The following is a 17,950-nucleotide window of genomic DNA, read 5'->3' on the forward strand; positions in this document are numbered from 1 at the left end:
TTAAGGTACTTAATAAAAAACATTTTGACATATACACTTATTTATTGGCAATTTGTATGTAAAACATCTATAATTTACTTGTGACTAGAGATAAACTTTGAAGTCGGTAATCCATTTTGATTACATAATCTAGACGGCGGGGTCATAACCTGGGGACTATAAACTATTTAATACTTAAACTTCTTTATTCTCATACCAGTTCCTAAGTCGAGTCGATTACATAATGAAATAAAGATATTTTTATTCAAATGTCTACTTACACGATAAATCTTCACAATCTACATTTAATTTTATATATTATTTCTGTTGCTATTCTTTGCGATGTCAGTTTTGTCACATAATGTCTATAACCACAGTAAATAAGACTCAGTAATTCATACTACACGAACTTTACAACGTTATAAGCAAGTCTGCGAGGCGTCCAATAAACTGTCCATAGTTTTACATGTCGTTGAAGCCGCATAGCAAGTCCGCGCGTTCGATGTCCTCAGCGGGGAGAGGGGCGAAAGCCACAGTGACGGAGTTGTAGTACTGTCCGCTTGATACTAGCCGCACAACGGTGTCTTCGCAAGCGATGAGCGCCGCGCGACGAGCTTGATGATAAATATTATATAAAAATCATTAATAAATCTGTAATATACCTCCATATTCATCCAGAGAAGGAAAAAACTTCATATGTGAAGGGCCTTCCTTTTAAATAATGTATATTTAGGATATACCCTGAACTATCATGAACATCAAACATAATCATTAAGTGCATAATTGTTTACATTTTCTGCTGTTTTCAAAATACAATTCAATTATAACGCACAGTACTCAATTTACTACTATAGTTAGAATACAGAAACAATCCCACCCACACTTAGTAACCATTATCCGGTCCGTCCAGGAATCACGACGGTGTCACGCATTTAGATGAGACCTAGCATTTAAGCAACAAATCCCTAGGAAAGCAAAATCATATTAATCCTTGAGAAAATTAACTAAGCGTCAAGACAAGTTGGAAATAAATATGTCTCGCCACTTATAAAAATGTGCGGAAGCCATATTATACAAGCTGTTAAACTTGCAAGTCACAGAAAAGTAAAAAACGTAGAAAATCCTGAAGTTTCTCTATAATATCTATAAGGCGGTATAATAAATGCTCCTTAATTTTATTTGAATGTAGTACTTTTAGGAAAAATATTTATTTTAGATTAAATTCAAGCCTGTGCTGATCTTTTGTTCGTGGCTTGCGTACATAAGTACTATTGGTCTGTTACATTTGTGTGAAGTAAATTACTGATTTCATGAATATAAAATATAATACAAGGAGCCATTGTAGACGTTATTATTATATATTATATTGAAAAAGGCATTTATATTATGTTAGCAATAAGTTCAGAATTAAATGGATTCAATCACGATGGAGCAAACAAAGTAACTTGTTTAATCTTAAATCTCTTATTTTTTGATTCATCTTAATATTTACACAAATATTATAGAGCACACATTCTTAGCAGTTCATACAATAAGTTTTATTAAAATTCCACCCGAGGAAAAACTTTGCTTACGGTTAATATTATACTCTACGATATAAAACATTTTTCCAGAATAAATCTTTTACTTTTCAACATAATTATGTACTTACATTTAATATTTCTGTTTAGAGAATGTTCTTTTTATTCGTTTATTTAAATACAATATTACAAACCTACATGCTTTTATTATACCTATAAACATTTGATAAATCTAGTTGGAATATAATATGTTATTATTAAAACATTTATTGAGTCGACTAGAAATACAATTAGCAGAACTTAAAACTGGTTTACAAATAATTAAGTAGTCGAAATTATGGCACAATGTCATGAAAATATAATAGCATATTATTATGAGCTTTTAATTCGATACCTTAAAGTCACAAATTCAATGTAGGTATTATGTCGAGCAAAATAAAAAAGAACATCGTGCGTGAAACAATAAATCATGTAAGATAAATGAAATAGGTTTAATTAGTGAACGTAACACGTTGAGTGGGAGTTTTACTTCTCTTTATTGGGATCGTTACCTTCATTAGAGTCGAGTCCGCACACACTGTCGAGGACCTCCATTTTCGTGTGGTCGAGACCGCTGGCGCCGCCAATGTCCACATAATCAGCCAAGCCGCGCTTTGTGCACTACAGAAACATGTTTAACATTCTTGTACAAAATCATCCAACTTTAAAATATTTTTATTGCATTTACTATCAAGGATTTTGTTTTCCTGATCCGTTATCTGATTATAAAATGTTATTGTTATAAATCAATTTTAAAATATCAACAGTTTTACGTTCTAGTTTTATAGCCAGTTACTTAGTGAAGTCGTAAAACTATTGGAAAGAATTGTACATAAATTACATTATAAAATTCAGCGTGGAAATCTTTGAACTAAAATAGTGTTTGCGAAAAAACTGTGACGATTTTATTATTTGCTAATAAACTAGTAAAGTCGAAAATATGTATGTAATAAATTCGTGTTTTTATTTCATTATACATTAATAAACACGTTGAAAGTCATCTTTTCACAATAAATTAATTCCGTCGCGTTAATTCAAGCGCTTTAAATTTGTAGTATCGAAGATTAAAGCAACTAAAAAATTTGCACTTTAAGAATATAAAAAAAAATGTGGGAACATTATTAATTGGTATCGTAATTACGCAATTGGTATTACATCGTGGACGCTAAAATCAGTACCCGGTTATTTTACCCACGACTAGCAGATTTTAAGTTAATATTGTATATTATTATATCTATGCAACTATTCTTGTAATTAAATTATATTTTACAATCTTTTCCCGAGGTTCCGTCCATGTAGAATTATTTTCCGGAATAAAAAGTAGCTTATAGCACTCAGGAGTAACGAAGTTTCTATTAGTGACATAACTTTCAAAATCGCTGCAGAAGTTCAAGAGATTAACCCCTAAAACCTACAAACAAACAATCTTTACCTTTGTAATATTGGTATAGATTGGATTAACATCTCTAACGGTGTACAGCGAGTACTAAAGTAAGTATATTACTTTTTATACCAGATCTTTACATACATAAATGAACAATATTAATGTCTTAACATACATACATGTACGTATATACATAAACAATATAAAATAAGGTATGGTATAAATCGTTACCGAGTATAATATTGTCAGGACCCTTCAAACCCATTTCATAGACACCGGTAGAAGTTATAACAATTTGACACACAGACGATTTTGCGCTATTAAGTTGAAGCTTTGATCACGTCACTTAAGAAATATTTGCTTACTTTCATCTCCCGTGACCCTATTTATGTAAATTGGTGTTTCGACTTTTATCATTTAGATTATAAATAAGATTATTGGGTAATCAACTCTACATTAATTCAGAAGCAAGATAAAATTTGGTTGTTTGATAGAACTTTAATATTTCGATTAAACAACTTTAATAACTTTTAAACGAAGTTTACATTTTCCTTTAATACATTTATGAAACGACTCTATGAAAGAATATAGTATCTGAAAAGCATGTTAGATGGCTGCTAGGGAAAAGGATATAAATTGTTCGATATCTATGGAAATCATGTATTAAAATGGTTGTATATGCCATTAAAAAATATAGTACTATCAAAACCTAACGCGAAAAACTACTATGTTAGTATTCAATTATATAGTAAAGCAAAATGTTAATATACAGGCAACTGACAAATAAGTTACGTGGTGATTAAACCTAAATGTAACTAAAACAAATTGACTACATTTAAAACTGCACTGTAACCGATCCAAAAGTTTTTCGTTCACTCACATGATGAATAGGTCCAGTTTCCAATTCCAACATGTGCCCTTTTTTTATCGTTTGCCCGACGTTCAAGTCCAGTACACGCACAGTTGATGGAGAAATAGTTAGCAGCGAACAATTGCCAGTTTCCCCGTGATTTCTTAAAGTATATACGCCCTCAGAACCAAACACCATCACGTTGCAAGCTAAAAAAGACCAAAACTTTATATTAACAAAAATAAACGAAAGATTGTATTGATTGATGGAATTATATTATTGATCGAATGTCATATGATCAAAATAGAAAAGACTTGATTATTGTTATGACCAGCGTCGACTAAGCATTCCGTGTCGGATAGAATCAAGTCGCATTAACTCCGCTTATTTTGCCTGCTATATTCACTACTGACTGACTCGGTGGCGTAGTTGTATTGCATGTCCGGTACAATAGCGCTCTGAGGTCCTGGGTTCGAATCCCGGGTCGGGCAAAGTGATATTTGGGTTTTCTGCTCAGTATCAGCCCGGAGTCTGGAATTTGTGCCCGATATGGCGATAGGCTCGCCCCCTATCACATCATGGGACGGAACATACTTGGCGAAAAGTGAGTGCCCTAGTTGCGCCTCTGCATACCCCTTCGGGGATAAAAATGCGTGATGTTATGTATGTTATGGATGTATGTATATTCACAACGAAACAGCGACCATTAGAGACGCGCTGGATCAAACCGTGCTTACGAAATAAATGAGATTTGATTCTACGCGCCTCAACCGATGCTGGGTATAATGAACCTGTTTTTAGACTTACGTCGTGCGTTTCGGATGTGTCTAACAGTAACTGCGAATCCCTTCCCTTGAGCCGGCACGCGATACTGTACTAGAGCGGCGTTTTGTCGGGATACGAGTTTGCGTTGCGGTCGTTGGTCGCAGGTCTCCACTACCCGGTCGTCGTCCCAAGTGTCCGCAGGCCACACTTGCCCATTAAGCTCCCATCCGTCTACCCACTAAAATGTTGAGTCAATAAATAAATTTTATACAATTTTCTTCGCTACTGGCGGGAATATGATTAGTTACCTTTACTAATTCAAAAATGTTTTTATATTTTAATCAGGCACTACAAAGTGACCTGACAGCACGTGAAGGTAAAAAAGTAGAGTCTAGGTAGAATGTCGACTGGCGAAAGATGACTGCTCCCCAGTCGACAAGTATGTTAGCTTGTCGGAATCTCATATATACAAGCTGATCCCGGTATGCGACACAATTACGTGGGCCACTATGACGGGTTTAAACAATTTTGTATGATGGTCGCTATTCGAACGGATACAAAATATATCCTACCCCCAATACAACAAAATTGGATTTAAGATAAATGGAAGTTTTAAGTTAGCCTGAACACGCCACTTGTTATTTGAAGCAAATAGTCTTACAGGAAACTTTGATACGATCTCATCTTTCTAACTAGTTAGCAAAATGTTACACACACTTTTCGCTAAAGTTAAATAAGATGACACACACGACTAGTTTTTAAAGACGACTAGAAATGTATTGAATAATGTATTTTTTAAAAGCTGGTTTTAGTATTTTTGGACTATGACCGCTATCTAATGACATAATAGTTTACTTGGCATTAACAATAGTTGGCTATTAAATTATACAATCGTGTCTAATCATTTAATGAAATGGTAAATTGATATTTTATGTAAATTTATTTTGCTTATACAATGACGAACAATTTATGTGATCAACCGACAAAGCCGAATTTCTAGAACAATCTACCCATCAGCATCTATTTTCCAGTATCCAGCTTCCATTTTGACTTTTCAAAGGCACATTTTAATGCGATCGTTTTTGACCAAAAACTTACAGCTTAATTATGAAACCGACCAACCTATCTACTTCATAGCCTTTATTCTTGATATTAAAAACCGTTTTGTGTATTTTGCTGTTTAACTATACAGTATATGAAACAAATTATTACCGCAACCAATCCTCCATCTTCACACGGCACATCGAGATAATTGAAAATAACTTCGATCCTTTTATCCGGCTCCGCAATCATGTAGATCCCGCACACCGATGGTTCATCTGATGGTGATTTAAAGAACAGTTCCCCTTCTTCTGATGTCACCAGGAAACAATCTGCATTTTCGAAAGGATTACTATCCCTTTCATGTTTTGTAATTGTAAATACAGTGTAATTTTTAAAATATAACATCGACTGTAATAGCGTCCCTTGATAGTAATCGAATTAATGGATTTACATCGTACATACGGTGATAGCCCAGTCTGGTATAAAATATATCCGGTGGCCTCCCACGAATAAATTTATATGCAATAGTAATGGTATCGTGAAAAGCAAAAGTTAATTTAACCCGACCGTGGATTAGCCAAATTATTCACATAAAGAAGGGTAAAAGGAATACATAATGGAAACCACAAAGACCGTATTAATTCGCTGTTAATTAAATATGTACAATGTTTTTCCTGTATTCTAAATCAAACTTACTTCAAATACGATTCTCGCATGGCATAATCCAGAAATAGAAGGCGTTGGTAGATAAGTTCGTCTCAAATACGTTTTAAAATAACTAACTACGCAATTTTATTTATAACCTCTTAAAAAAGTGGCGATAATTTGCTACTTTATTTATTTTATCATAAATATTCGGTGTGTTTTTTAATGTTTTGAAATCGAATCCCCGGACTGAGCGAATTTTCCAACCTATATTTATTGCTATCAGACCAGTATTATTAATTATCTATCTTGTTCATATAATACTCGCCTTCAGTAGGATCTATAACTCGATGTGCAGGTCTGGATAAGCGTCGAACTCTGGGGAACCAAGACTGAGCTGGCGCCGAACTTCTTACATGACCGAACTCCTTATTCTGTAAACATAAAACATCTATTTTATTAAAGTATTTAATAATATAATTAGTGTACTTCTGGGAATCCTGGACACGGATCTCCTGTAATTTTCAGGAGGTTTTAGGCTCAATTCAATATGATGTCCTGCTGCCGTTGAGCAAACAAATTGTTATATTAAGTTTTTGTGGTATTTTTATTGTATACCACGTTGGGTAATTTTTTTGTAACTATATTGTAAATATTATGGTCAAATAATATTTTTTAAAAAAAAGTTCTTAGTGTAAACCTTATGTTCACTATAGCAAGCGATAATTGACAAAGAATACATTATTAACTTCAAAAAGTCAATTGTATCATTGATATCAAACCTGCTGTTTAGTCTTGACAGCCCTTTTTTTCCAAAACAACGGTAACACTGATACTTGAATGAGATATTTGAATTAATCCAATTAGATTAATGATGTGTGAAAGCCCCTATATACTTTGGTCATTTGCGTTGGCATTAAAACTTCGTAAACTTACATGAATGCCAGTGACATATTAAGTGTGCGTAGGTCGTGTTGCCCCTAACACATTAATGTAATCAATTTAGAAACTACTTTTGCCGTAAAACAATTGAGCAGACTGTCGGGAATTCGGCGAAGCTTGTTGTTTGCCAAGACAAATCTATTTAGCCTGGTGCGGGGATGAGACGCGTCACACCTGTTTCACCGTCTTACCACGTCATGAAAAGCCTTTAGGGATCATACAGACGATGGACTTGTTGCCAAGACACTACAATTGTAAACTGATAGTTGGTAAGACCTAGCAGCTGCCAGTTTCCTAGTAGTAGTGTTTTTGCCTTACGAACTGTGTTTAATGATTTTTATAAAGTTGTTTTATTTTTGATGTACCCATTAAAGCAGATTGTGATTGATTTGAATTTATAATACACAATATAACTTAGAACTTTTCTATTGTCAGTTATCTTGTTTTATTTTTATGTAATAGAAATAACCTTTTTAAATTAAGCAACATTAAAAAGAAAAGAAGTGTTATTGTTATTACCGACAATAACTATATTCCTAAGATAATCCTTAGCCCTTGAGTGATTTTAAATGTAGCGAGCGAGCGCTTCCCGCCATTAGAACGTGAACTCCATATAAATTGGGACAAAAATTCTTAGGCTAAAGGCTTTATAAATAAAGATCACGTAATTCTATCTTAGATTTTGGGGTCACGAAATCATTAAAATATTTCCCAAAGTTAGAAACCTGGGTCTATTTTGTTACATTAAATCCACAAGTTAATAAGGTACAATTTGAAAATGAATCACTGAATTAAATTTGTCTAAAAGTGCGTTAATTTTACTTATAAATAATTTTACTACTTTGAACTGAATGCTGTTCTAAAATATGTTCTAAATGTGTAAAGAAAAATTATAACATAAAACTATTAAATGACTAATACCATGAACCCAAATAAAAAGTATATTGTTAATATTATAAACTTGAAAATTTGTTTGAACACTAATCTCGGTAGTCGACACCCTTCTATTATATCTTGATTATAAGTATCTCAAATTTTATCCATTCCTTTCGCAGGTTAGACAACCTGCGAAAGGAATGGATAATGGATCCAGACGGAAGAAATTGCGAAACGCATTAAAATCGCCAATTGTACTAAGTTTTATTATTATTCCTATTTTATGTTTGTACTTTCACCTTTGATGTACAATAAATTGTAATAAATAAATAAATAATTTCCGTAATAACTGCTCCGTGTCTGACAAAAAGCTACATTATCACCGATTTTTATATTTTTATCACGGAAACAAGCTATACGCAAGCAGAGCTGTGCATGGAAAGTAGTGTTTTATAATTCTCTCACAAAATATTTTTAGCTAATTGGCGAATTAATAATTCAAATAAGCCGCACGGATTAGTGAAGTTGGTTTAAATTGGCAGAGGTTTTAATCTGCAAATATTGTCGACAAGTTTTACAACTTGATATTACAGGTTTATATAACAGATTTATAATCTGTAACGGATTTGTCATTATAAAATATATCGGCTGTATTCAATTGATTCTATTAATAACCTTTACTTGTAAATCATCTTGATACTTGTTTATCAAAATATTTTTAACGCAGTATGAGAGTACTTAATAATACGAATCAATATTAAATATACATTCGAATATAGCTCAAAATCGTAAGTACTGTCGGTTAAAAATTAATTTATAAATATTATTAAATCATTTTAAATGCTTTTCTACAATAAATTTCAAATATTTCACATAAAACATCCCATATATTATAAGTGATAACACGACATGGTAGCTTAGAAAAACAATATTTTATCATAAAAATATGACAGATTATAATTTTTTATGTTATAGGCATTATTCGAAGTGAATAATATTTCCAGAAGGATTTAATGTGCGAATTATTAAGGTCAAATTAGATCCGTTTTAAGCGACTTATGAAATGGACAGTATCATAAAAGTGGTAAGTGTTACATAATATCTATAACATATAAACAGTATACATTAATCTCGCGATCCGCGTCTGTCTGTCTGTTTCTCAGCTCTTTAAACCACACTATCAATTTTGAAACAGTTTTCATTGTCAATTAGATTTTTGTCCGGAAGGTTTGTTGATACCTACTTATCTGAAAAGAAATCGGAGTAAGAAGTGATCAAATTTCTAAACTGTATCTAAATCTATTTATTTAGCTTGAAAATCAATTTATTTGTATTAATTTAGTTATTAAAATATTATTGATATACTATTTAAAAAAACAAAGAAAGAATTTAAATAATTTATTGCTAGGCGGTTTTGTTTTTTATTTTGGTCCCGACGTTCCAAACTTTGCAGCTTCTATCGTGTCATTGGTATGAAGTCCGGAGTTGGTAAACATTCAGAAGAAGAATTCAAAAATTATATTAGATTAAACAAGGCACAAAACCTTGCCAGAAACACCGATTTCTACCAAAGATAATGCGCGAGTATTGACATTAAAAGACGGATGTCTTTTAATTTCAATACTCGCGAATCCAAATTTTAATAGAGAAGATGGAAGAATGCGGGCACAAGCCTTGGATCCTGTTATCTATGTTATTAAATTAGAACTCATATAACCAACCTCCAGACCTCAAGACACTGTGAACTCTTTCTGCGTGAATGAGGTCGCGAGCAGCGAATTGTTATAAAATTAAACGAATTATTTTAAAGTGAAGATACCTAATATAACATTTATTTTTCAGACCACTGACTTCTCAGTCTATCCGTGACTATGCAAGTAGCAGTTTCCGAAATGTCATAAAAAAATAATAAAACTAAGAACCTTGATAAAAACCGAATACTAGGTTTAATTCGACGTCTACCATTCGCCTAAACATAATAAATCATTATTAACCGTATTATCAACAGTAGTCAAATACAAGACTACTATATTTGACTCCGTCAATTAGGTAGGTATATGGTTCACTTTTGGGAAACCATTACATTAGCAGGACTAAGTAGTTTTCTCGAGTAAGACAATGTAAACTCATTAAAGGGAAATAGTATATCCGATCATAAGTGATACCACTGTAAACTGTTAAAGCCACTAAAATTATTGGACATTTAATTCATTTTTGAGTTAAAAGGTTTTGTCTATTTATATTATAACCCTCATAGGAATAGACTTATAATTTATTCATATTTCTCGGAAAAACTATCAATATAATCAAGTGTGAAAAATTATGAATCAAGTTAATCCGTCGAAATAGGTCTTTGTATCCATAAAAAAATATATATATATTAAAAATTACATATTTATTACTTTACTAGGATTGATTTTTTAACAGAAAGCGTGTTGGATTTCTCAAAGTAAATTACATACACACGCTATTTTTATTGAAGTGTGTTTTTGATACAAAATCTAATTCGTTATTGTACAAGATTCAATTTCGTAATAATGCCAACGTTCGGTAAAAATATAAAATAAAGCGTGACGGTCGCTTATTCGGGTTTATGAAGTTAGCATATTTTTGAATATTATTTATATGGTTATATGTATATAGTATACTTTTTACTTTTGAGCTTCGTGTAAGCCGGGCATTTAATTTATAAGCCAAATTCTTTTAATTACCTTTCATGCCTCAATATGGCTAGCAGCAGGCTTATTTTCACCTCACAATAATTAACATCAATGCTTTAATGTCTGGAAACTTTTCGATAAATAAAGTTGTTGTATTCCAAATATCGTCTGCTCATTATGTTGGGAGACCATAAAAATAATACTAAATTTCAATCGACTTAATTCTTTTCCATGAATAATTCCACAATAATAATTCTACCAAGAAGGAAAGAAAGAATATAAATACTTTAATCGTAATGTTTTTTAAATTGAACCAATGTCGATATCATATTCGAATACTGGTTGTAAATGAGATTATGACAAGTTTTTAATTCTTGAAAGCACCCTTGTTCTTATTAAGATTCTAGCCAATAAGGTAAAATTTCGTATTTTCTATGATACAAAACATGCAATAAAAATGAACAACAATAGATAACTATACTCTTCTGACAAAAACACTCAGGCTTATAATATAAAGCATCTATACTGTACATATATTATAACCATTCAGAACTTTGAATTCCAAAATATTATATATTAGCATACATATTCTATGCTCTTAGCCTGTAACGACGATCTCATGGTCAATAAACTTTAATTTCTATTCCTAAAATATTAGCGCACGTTTAGCAGCATAAATAGACGAGACAGTTTTACCTACATGAATGGATCATGTATCTTCAAGTTAAAGGTACAATGAATTCATAAATAAGCTTGAATAATAAGATAATACAAAAGTTTATTAGAAATTCGCAGCGCGCTTTTTCCTCATAGCTTAATGAAGATCGGGTTTTCTCAGTGCAATACCGTGAGAGCACGTGTTTTGAGGATAGAGGCTGTGTACACTGGGGTATATCGTTCTATACGTAGTTCATATTTCACTTTATTGAAGTAACTCAACACGTCTGTCTCTATTACAATTTTACCTTGAGATACGATTATGAATTATTTTTATTGTTCAAAGTTAAAATGCTAACGCCAAAAATTACTGAGAAAATATTATAATTACTTGCGATAACTTCATCATGATCATTTGTTTCTTCATTTTTAATCAATATTTTTTTTATTGACTTTTTGCGTACATTTTTATAGACGCCAATTTCCTGCCATCTACTTCAACTTAATGATAATTTTTACCGTAATTTGCCTCTGAGTAGCACAGGGAATAAATTGATCATTAAAATGAGACTAGACCTCGATTCCACGTGTCGTTTTATCTAAAATTCTATTCAATCGCGGCTCACGTTTATGAATGAATATAAAATCCTATTGAACAAATTAGGCGTGAAATGTAGCTTTGCATTCATTAATTGATTTGATATAATAACAACAGCTAACGTGTTTGTGACGCACACGTCTCTCGCCAATCTGCATACATCATTATAAATTTATTGTTATAAACCAGCCGACAATGGTAGTAAAATATTATTTATTGCACATAAACAACGGTGTCGACAGCAAATGCTATCACTTCAAATACCACATTTCATATTGAATAATAAATATAAGATACCTTGAAATAACATCTTTGGAAGCAATCGTTTCGAAAGAACAAATTTATTTGGAATCATTTTAGCATAACGAAAACGGATAAGCAGTGTTTTCTTTCTGTAAAATGTCCGTGTGAAAAAATAATGTTTAATGGAATAGTTAAAAGAGTTTATAAATAAGTAAATTATAGATAAAATATTCTTAGAACTGGCAAATTATAAAGGAAAGGATCTCAAAAAGGCGTAATGCTATATTCCTTTTATAAAAAAGACTACCTTAAGAAGATGTCTTTAAACGTATTAACTATTCAATATATTTAATCCGCATTTTACTTTAGAACATGGTGAGCAAACCAACAGAACATGATTGCTTTTTAGATTAATATTGACATGCTAAATTTGAATGGTTAGACCTGTCTGCTATGGCCTTTTCATTATGTTTTCTAGTCTCCTTGAACTAACATCGTTGAGTTTAACAAGTAATATAATTATTCATAATATTTTGTGCATTGTGATTATGTAAAACAAAATAAGTTGGGCACTATAGGTATAGTAACATAGGTATGTTACTTTGGTTTAATGTTATTTGTGCCTACAATCTTAATAATTCATTTAAAAAATGCGAGTTTGTTGTATTGTTTGTTTATTGGGTCGTTCTGACATTGCATTAAGAAATAAAACCACATAATTATCTTTTTGAAAATAACACTTTACAATAAATTGTTCGAACCGTAGATGTAAAAAAAAACGTAAGTTTGGAACAAAATAAACATTCCTATAAAGTAAATTTAATTTGACTCGCTCTATTGCCGCTACTACACTTTATGCCTGTTGAAAGTAAATATATAAATATAGATGAAAATTAACACACATATATTCGATTTATATACTACGTTAGCCCAGGAAAGTGTATGATGGGCTTGTTTATAGCAAACAACTTTCACGGTGGCGGGATCGCAAGCAAAAGCAAGTTATTTAAGCTATCCATTTATATCTTTTACGATATGTAAAAAATAAGGATACAAGAAAATACCAAGGTTATTCAAATCCGTAGCGATTTTCCTGTTGCTCGTTTGAATTTACTATCCAACACGATCAACGAACCGATAAAAGGAATCTTCATATCAAATATCAAAATATGAAGGGTAACATACGCACGGATAAATAATAGTAAAATCCTGGGTACAATAATTTAATGCCCGTTAGTTGTTAGGTATAGTAGGATGTAAAAAAACTTACCGAAACTTTAAAATATAGGCACATGATAGGTTTAATTTATCGTTTCATAAAAATAAAGTACGTAGTGAGTGCATTAATAATAATTATATGTTATATTGCCGCCGGTGGCTTGGGTCTTGAGCTTCGCCATCGGAGGGTGGTTTATTTTATATTCATTAATTATTTATTAAAGATACATACATAAAAATATAAAAAATAGCGTTGCAAATAAAGAAAAATACTAATATATATTACTAAATTTATGCAGTCGTTTTTAAAGCTGACTATAGAGACATTTAGAGATTGGTTTCTCAACTGGTCAAGGTTGGTTTTATGATTTATCATCCGAAGTCCATCGTTTTCGCGGACGTGAAAGTAATTAATGTAGACTAACGTTTATATGTTGTTATTCAATTATCTCTTTTGAATGCGGTGTAATTAACAGCTCCGGACAAAGGGTTACTATGAAAATAAAGTAAAATATTTACTTAGTACAAATTTTTTTTTATTCTTTCAATATGCTGTCGTTCCATAATATAGTTGCTAAGCTGAAAATTAACATTGGCACTCCGAGAAATGGGGTCCCAGCGGTGCCAGTAAATTATTTCATCTAAAAACATGTTCATAAACACACGACCGTGAAATGGAGTGTAGAAGACTCAGGGTGTGAAATAAAACAAAATTTATACCGAAAATTATACTCAGATAAGCTAAAGTAACCGTAATCTATAGAAAAATACATTATCTACTAACCATTCTAAACGAATTTAAAGATTTGGATTAGCTACAGTTGTTACTTTAATTTCTTGTAATTTTTAAAACTAATCATTGTTCTTTTAGACCCGTTATGGATACGTTTGATTATTATACAAGGCCATTATGACATTGCGTTACTAAACCAAAACATTCTTCTAACATTCTTCTCATCTTGAAAATAACACTTTACAATAAATTACTCGAACCGTAGATGTAAAATAAAAAAGTGTAACTTTCGAACAAAATAAATATTAAAAGAAGTTATTTTAATTTTACACGCCCATTGATATATATCATGTACTACGTACCGCAAACTTTTGTCACTGCTATTAATCTAAGGGAATTGGTGGCAGTCGCAATATCACATTTTCGGTCAGAAATACGCTGACGTTCACATCATATTCACAGTACTTATACTCCAAAACGAAATAAATATAAGTTATTCATTGATTATTGGCACCAATTAAGATTGTAAAAACGAGTATGTAGTTTTATTTAACTCAATGTTAAAATGACCCTGTATAATATGAAATTATATAGGCCAGTCAGTTGAGGAAAAGTATAGAGTCATCAAGAAAATAAATTTCTCGCCATGTGGCCAAATATGGAATTATTTCCTTTGCAAGAGAGCAAAAGTGGCGCCTGTAGGCAGGATTTTGTTCTTGTTGTCTTGTCTCAGACTATACCATACATAAATCATAGACAGCAAAAAAGATCGTTCCCTTTCAATTATAAACCGTTTGGTTTAGAACTACCTTCGTAGATACTAAATACAATTAACAAACTATTAAAGTCCGTGCTGGAAGAATAATTCAATTTATAATATTGCTACATAAATTATTCGGTGTAAGTAGTCATATATTTTATCTAAAATATCATTATTCAAATTATCACACGACACAAAATCAATCTGCGATAGACGTAGGTACGATATATCCATATTTTGATAACAATTTTACCTAAAAATACAAATAAAAAAGACGTCATTCATCACAAAATGGCGTCAACATCGCCAGTGGCGTCAGCGAATCAAATCAATAACCATATTGAACTCACCATAAATCATAAATATTAAAAATCGAACGTCCATTTTAAATAAAAACTAAACTAGATTTCGTGCCATTCTTAAAGATCTTTATTACAACAAAACAATTTAGTCATCGTCTTCGTTACACAATTCTGGATTTAATTCAAATGCTATTTATACTTATAAAACCGTTCGAAAACGAATGGGATATGTTACATAGTAATAACGCCCTTAGAATTTATAAACAGAGTAGAGTTTATTTACTATTAGCTGAGTTTACGCTACATCGTATGTATAACAGTAACACCATTTTTTTGTTCTCGTTATTTTCCATCACTGTGGAAACTACAATGACATTTACTATATCAGCCAGCTAAATTGATATAATACATATATAAAACCTTCAACAAAAAACAGCCAAAATAATTTTATTTATACTAACAGCCATGGAAACCAACAATATAAAATACAGAACAGATTTTTATATTACAGAGGCTATTGAGAGATTTTTTTGAATGACGGGACAAGTGTTTAAAGGCTTTTAATGGGTTATCCATTATCAAAATTTATCCATTTTACAGCAGATAGCCGACGTCCATTTGAATTTATTTTGTTTAAGCATTTATGTTACTCGAAGGAAAACTGAATTGAACTGAATATTGCGGACTTATCGTGTCTAGTAGCAAAGGTAGGAATTTAGTGAATTGAGGAAAGTATTTTTTTTTGGGACGAGATCCATAATACTGTCTATATTGAAGCACTAGCTTAGCATAAAACTACCACTATTTCTAAGTGATTGCTACAACTCCAAATAGGGAATCATTTAATTGACAATCTACTTTCTAAGGGACTGCCTTAATCATATATTTAAGAAAAAAGAAAACGTAATGCACCTATTCACGTTTACACAAGTTAAGCGGCCTGAGTTTGATAAGTAAAAAAAAAAAAAAAAAAAAAAAAAACAAAAAAGAAAACTAATGGATTTTTTTTAAAAGTCACAATTGTATGTTTTGGCAATTTACATACAAAGATATGCAAATATATATTAAAAAAATAATAAAAACTTTAAACTAATCAAATAACAAATGACGGCTATGTACTTTTTAGTTTTGTTTATCTTTAATTCGATATTACGTAAACATAATTATCTACATTGTAATAAAGAGATGTTAGCATTTCTCCGGGAATTGTAAGCCCTACCCAAACAAACTTCTAGGTCACGGTACGTTTTCCATAACACATTTACAGATAATATTGACATGCTCTCGTAGAACATTTTATAAATATTTGGCGACAAGTCAAATAAATTGAATTGAACCTTCCTCCAAATATCGTACCAATTTTTCAAAAAAAGATATTTCGCGGCCGAAGTCGCAAACAAAAGCTTGTTAAATTTACAGAATTTAAATTTAATAACCAAAAATATATTTGGGTTAAAACCATTAAACATAATATTATGAATAAGATTCTCTGTTCTGACAAAAAACAAACATAAAAAATAACAATAGGTAATCAAAGTTCATTTTGAGGCTGTTTTTAAAATTAAAAACCTTATTGGCTCGTCTAACTTTCTTAAAAGAAAAATGTAGATAAATTTGTGTTTTAATATTTATCTGTTCATTAGGGAAAATACTGAAATATTGTATCAGTACACAAATCCTGCCAGTAGCGAAAATCCTATGGATTAGGTTTTAGACATTATTTTGGCCTTAACAGTATCAGCTGCCAGACAGAAACGAAAATAACTACTGAAATTGATATGTTCATATCTCTTTTTTAAATTATTCACTCAAATATGCGATAAACTATCGTATAAATATTATCGCCCTTTGGTTTAGTGATAGGTCGTGGGTTCAAATCTCTCGTCAGACAACACTTGAGCAGATTTTTCTCAATTTGCCCGCGGCTGGATCCTCCAGAGAGGGTTGACAGCATTGTTACTGAAGTGTGTTGCGACGACTCCACATTCAAATGGGACAAAGGAATGCGTAAGAAGATTCAAATAATAGGATTTATAAGTTCATGTCAATTGCAAAAGATTTCCTGGTACTGATTTTAGCTTTGTCCTTTATAAAATAAATTACCATAAGAGACAGACAAGGTTAAATTAATCGAAGTGCAACCGTTATTGAAGTAGTTAACAATGCCCTCTCAAAAAATGCTTAATCTTTTAATAACGCAAAACGAAACAGATTTTAACACCTACTTCTATTTTGTATTTTTAAGACCGACTCTTAAAATTAGCAAATAAATTAATGTCCATGGAAAGCAAAAAAAAATTATAAACTCAAACTATCCGTGTCCAGTGTTAATGTATGACAAAATATCTTAAACAATGTCTTAATGAGTCACTTCCTGTACAAGTGAAACTAAGCCAACGAGCCTGAAACAGCTAAGGTAAACTGCCATGTATTTTACGTTCATAGTTTGATGTGACATGGAATTCTACTTTGGGGTAATGCGACATTAATATCTGTTTGTTCTTCAGAACCGTGCTATAATAAGATACGTAGATACTTTGTAAAATATGAAGTTGTACAGAAGAATATTTTACATACGTATATAATATCATAATTATTTCAAAAGTAGCGAATAATAATCAAAAAACTGCAATAAAAAGATTAATCTTCTAGTATTATAAAACGCAACTCAGATCCTCGGGGAATTATTTTTGTTGTTTGTATAAGTTTGAAATGTATAGAAATTATGAACGTAA

At 31.5% G+C, this 17,950-nt stretch overlaps 1 protein-coding gene across 1 annotated transcript; it reads right to left on the bottom strand.

The window, feature by feature from the left end:
* Positions 1-22: 22 nt before the first annotated feature.
* Positions 23-6,683, bottom strand: LOC115444088 (corticotropin-releasing factor-binding protein). The gene is made up of 6 exons (XM_037446394.1): positions 6,555-6,683; positions 5,750-5,910; positions 4,580-4,775; positions 3,803-3,981; positions 2,051-2,159; positions 23-593 (listed from the first exon to the last, which is right to left on the bottom strand). The coding sequence occupies exons 2-6, from the start codon at positions 5,828-5,830 to the stop codon at positions 442-444; spliced, it is 717 nt and encodes a 238-aa protein (XP_037302291.1). The 5' UTR covers positions 5,831-5,910; positions 6,555-6,683; the 3' UTR covers positions 23-441.
* Between the last annotated feature and the right edge of the window lie 11,267 nt (positions 6,684-17,950).

Source organism: Manduca sexta, unplaced genomic scaffold, assembly GCF_014839805.1.
Source record: "Manduca sexta isolate Smith_Timp_Sample1 unplaced genomic scaffold, JHU_Msex_v1.0 HiC_scaffold_2955, whole genome shotgun sequence".
NCBI classification, from domain to species: Eukaryota; Metazoa; Arthropoda; class Insecta; order Lepidoptera; family Sphingidae; genus Manduca; species Manduca sexta.